Source organism: Pinus tabuliformis, chromosome 7 (assembly GCF_031772625.1).
Source record: "Pinus tabuliformis cultivar Carrire ecotype Pingquan chromosome 7, CPIR1, whole genome shotgun sequence".
NCBI classification, from domain to species: Eukaryota; Viridiplantae; Streptophyta; class Pinopsida; order Pinales; family Pinaceae; genus Pinus; species Pinus tabuliformis.
In genome coordinates this window covers 254,613,902-254,618,041 of record NC_142293.1, presented here as the reverse complement: position 1 = coordinate 254,618,041, position 4,140 = coordinate 254,613,902, and the positions used below count along the sequence as shown (strand labels likewise).

Sequence of the window (4,140 nt, the reverse complement as noted above, 5' to 3'; positions counted from 1 at the left end):
TAAGAATTTTTTTATTACAAAAACATCACTGGAATCGAGTTTTATTTATGCTAATCGTCTCCATTTTCTAGATCCACTCTATAATTCCAAATTTGTTCTAATCGTCTCCATTTTCTAAAGTGTACTTCTCATTCGTCGAAAGAGGACGCGAACATCAACGCGATTTATGTACCAATCCTTGTATCAGGAATCTTGCCTCTTCAAAAAAACCTCTACGACGACAGGTTTTGGTGTGCGACTATCCCTTTGATTCTCTCCAACACCGGTAGGTGCCACGATACCTCGGGCAGTCGTTGTCCAGCAATATCATGACAGGATCAGCTCCTAGCTCATGACTATACTTCACAGCAACAAAGGGAACAACAATCTTCAACAGACTAGTTTAGTGCAGACTCGTTTACGTGGGCCTTATTGTCCTCTCCAAGGCATTGAAGCGATTACACTGTGCACGACCTAGCAATCCTTTATAGAACAATGATCAGTGTTTCAACAATAACTAACACATATCAAACTTTAAAAACACAGAAAATACACAAAACAAATATCTAAGCGTACTCAATGTACACAGTAGGGATTTTATTCTCAGAATTCTCACATCTTTCTGGGTCATCGTTTGAGCGAGTGAGGACCATATGGGCTCATACCAAAAAAACTCAGTATTGCACACACAAAAATAGTTGGACACAAAAACAGTTGGACTGAGATAGATGTAATTATAATTTAAAAAATAAGAGTTGAGAAAATCTTTCAACTACCTTTTACAGATTTGAAACCAATTCCAAACCAGGCATGTCAATTTTGATATTAATAATGGATATATTTTTAAAAATAAATTAGATTTGATATTAATTAGATTTTAATATTGTCAAAATATATTTGATAAAAAAAAATTAAAAAAAATTATGAAAAAATAAAAAACATCCTAACATTTACCCAAAATAGAGATAATTTTCCAACATTACAAAAATAAACTTGCAACGCGATTTAGTCCTGAAAACACATTATTTGTATTAAAAAAAACCCCAAAATTTAGCCTTTTTTTTACGCATATACATACGATACTGTCGGGGTAGTGCAATCAATACAATTTTATTTTTTTTAAATAGAAAATAAATTATATTTTTCAGATGCATGTCTAGCATGTATCCATACATAAAATTAGGTTTTTCAGTCCATGTCCAGCATGTATACATACATAAAATTAGGTCTTTCAATCCATGTTTAGCATGTATACATACATAAAATTAGGTTTTTCAATCCATGTCTGGAATGTATTCATGTACAGTTTTTTCAATCCATGTCTGGAATGTATTCATGTATGTAGATTTGGTAAACCTATCCAAAAATTACAAAAAGTTATTGAAAAAGTTGTTACCAGAATACATATCCAATAGATTTACTGTGTAACATATCCAAAGAAAAGTAAAATCACATATGAACTTGCTGATATAAAACAGAAACATAAAGTCATTACAAGAATAGATATCAGTAGATTTACTGTGTAATCTATCCAAGGAAAAGTAAAATAACACATGCAAGTGCTGATATTAAAACAGAAACATATAAAGGCTGATATCTGGAACCGAACCCTTCAGTAGAAGCCTAATACCTTGCAAGCTAACATTCACTTCACCATTTTAACATAATTTGGATTCTCCAGCACAACAAAGTGCTTATTTCTTCCATGAATTCGTGCTTCTCAGTGATCTTATAATATAGAAATCGACAAACGGTTTGTATAAATAGTGTCGAGATCTGAACCGTCTTCAGATCCTATTCAAGTATCTCAATCATAAATATTTTTCAAAGCCCAAAACAATCATAAATGAACGCTGCATCTTCTGTGGTTGAAGGAATTACCACCTTTATTCCTATCAACGTTCAATTGATCACATTTGACCCTCATGTTGTAATGCCTAGATTTCCAGCTTCCGACCTTGAACCGAACATGAGCATACAATTTCAGCTTCAGTTCCAAGGTCCCGGCAGAGTTCTCTAACTTCAGATCCCTGGCAATGTCCTCCCTCAATATCACAGAGTGCGCTGTTAAAGTGGGCTGCAGAACCCTAACTGTTTTGTGGCCCTGATAGAAGGGACCGATATCTGAACCTGCAATTCTTTGATCACCATAGAAAATGTAACCCTCCATCTTATAGTAATATATGGAGATCCGGCTATTAGGGTTCCTCGTTGTGAGGTTCAGCTCCATCTTCGAATTCAGAATTCTGTCTGTCAGACTCAGCTCCGGGTAGGAGGCATATTCTACATAGTATCTTGGCTTGTGGGGGCGCAGCACCAGCCATGTCAAGAATACAAAAACCCCAATCACAATCAGTAGACCCACAATCGCTGAACACAAGTACGATATCATGTGCTTGCGACGAGAATACATTGGTTTTGGCCGCGCCATGGAAGTACAGCGATTGAAATATTATTTTCTGCTTACAACATCAGAAAAGCTGAATACTATGCAGTATACACAGACAAAATGAGACGATATTGCTACAAAATCAGAGAGGGAAGAATATGCTATATACAGAGAGGATATCGGTCATGGACGGGAATCAATTAGACTTTTTTTTAAATAGAATCATGGTTTCTACGTTTGCTTTGGAGATGGTGAAAGAATGTATTCCAAGAGTGTGCCAGGGGCATCATTTAACTCTTTTCATTAATTGAACATTCGAGAAATCGACATCAGGTTCTTTTCTTCAGATTATAGTTGTAAAATGTTTTTTTGTTTCTTGATAGCTTCTATTCCATTAAAGGATTGCTCCACTTGTATTTCCACTTACGGATGAAAGCAATTCTTTTGCTTTATTTTATGGTCTGCAGAATCGCAGAATTTACATCGAGAGAATAACTTTTGCTTTTCATTGTATTTTTCTTAACTACGAGTTTAACAAAACCCTTAGCTATGCTAACCTCATTAGAGAGCAACACTAAATTTGCTAAATTTATATGGAGTGGATAACTTTTGCTTTTAATAATATTTTTCTTGATTACAAATTTAAGAAACTTTTCTCATCCTAACTTCATTGGACAGCATCAATAAACTAATGAAAATAAATGTAGTATGTAGGAGGCAAATAACTTTCAAGGTTGAAGTTCACACAAAGCTGAAAGTGGACTACGTTCATAGCAATAGATGTTCACAAATTAACATTGAATTGTGACAGTAATTATTTAAGTGGAAGTATGTAGTTATTTATTCACAAATTAATATTGAATTGTGAAAGTAATTATTTAGGTTGATTTATATAATTATTTAAAAATTTATACCCAAAGCTGAAAGTGGATTGCGTTCATAGAAATGGATTAATTACAAATTAATATTGAATTGTGAAAGTAATTATTTAGGTGGATTTATATAATTATTTAACAAGTTTATACCCAAAGGTGAAAGTGGATTATGTTCATAGCAATGGATTGTTCACAAATTAATATTGAATTGTGAAAGTAATCATTTAAGTGGATTTATATAATTATTTATTTACAAATTAATATTCAATTGTGAAGAGTAATTATTAAGTGGATTTATATAATTATTTATTCACAAATTAATATCGAATTGTGAATTTAATTTTTTAAGTGGTTTTATATAATTATTTAATAAGTTTATATGTGTAGATATAAAGAAAAAAATTAAAGGTAATTATATTTGTAAATGTAAAATTTAAAATTAAATATAATGCTTCTTTTGTTTTTATTTTTATGATGAAAAGAAATCTATTGAAAAAAATATATTTTGTTTATTTACATATGATGTTTGCATTTATTTAGATATGATGTTTGCATTCATCAAGGATCTTTTCACATTTTTGTGTGGCATAAAAGAAATGAATAAAATATAATGTAAATACATTGGGGATGATCAAATAATATTGAAACCACTTATTTTCTTTTTTCTTTCTTTTCTTTTTATGGACCTGGCATTCCCCTGAATTAGGGGGTTTGCCAAAGTCATATGCCCACAATTATCTCTAGAGGGTGGTCTTTACCTAAATTTGAGCTTTCTAATACATGGGAACACTTCGTACCCCTTAATTCCTTCTCAATTGGATTCATTGTTGGTCAAATTTTTTATTTCTATATCGCTATTGTATGGCCCCATACTAATTGGGGGTAGTAGTGGCATTT

General features: G+C 32.2%; 1 protein-coding gene across 1 annotated transcript; it reads right to left on the bottom strand.

Annotated features, from left to right (window-relative positions):
• Window positions 1-1,812: 1,812 nt before the first annotated feature.
• Window positions 1,813-2,410, bottom strand: LOC149246808 (NDR1/HIN1-like protein 10). The gene has a single exon (XM_089455763.1). It carries the CDS (start codon window positions 2,408-2,410, stop codon window positions 1,820-1,822), a length of 591 nt encoding a protein of 196 aa, XP_089311889.1. The 3' UTR covers window positions 1,813-1,819.
• Window positions 2,411-4,140: the final 1,730 nt, after the last annotated feature.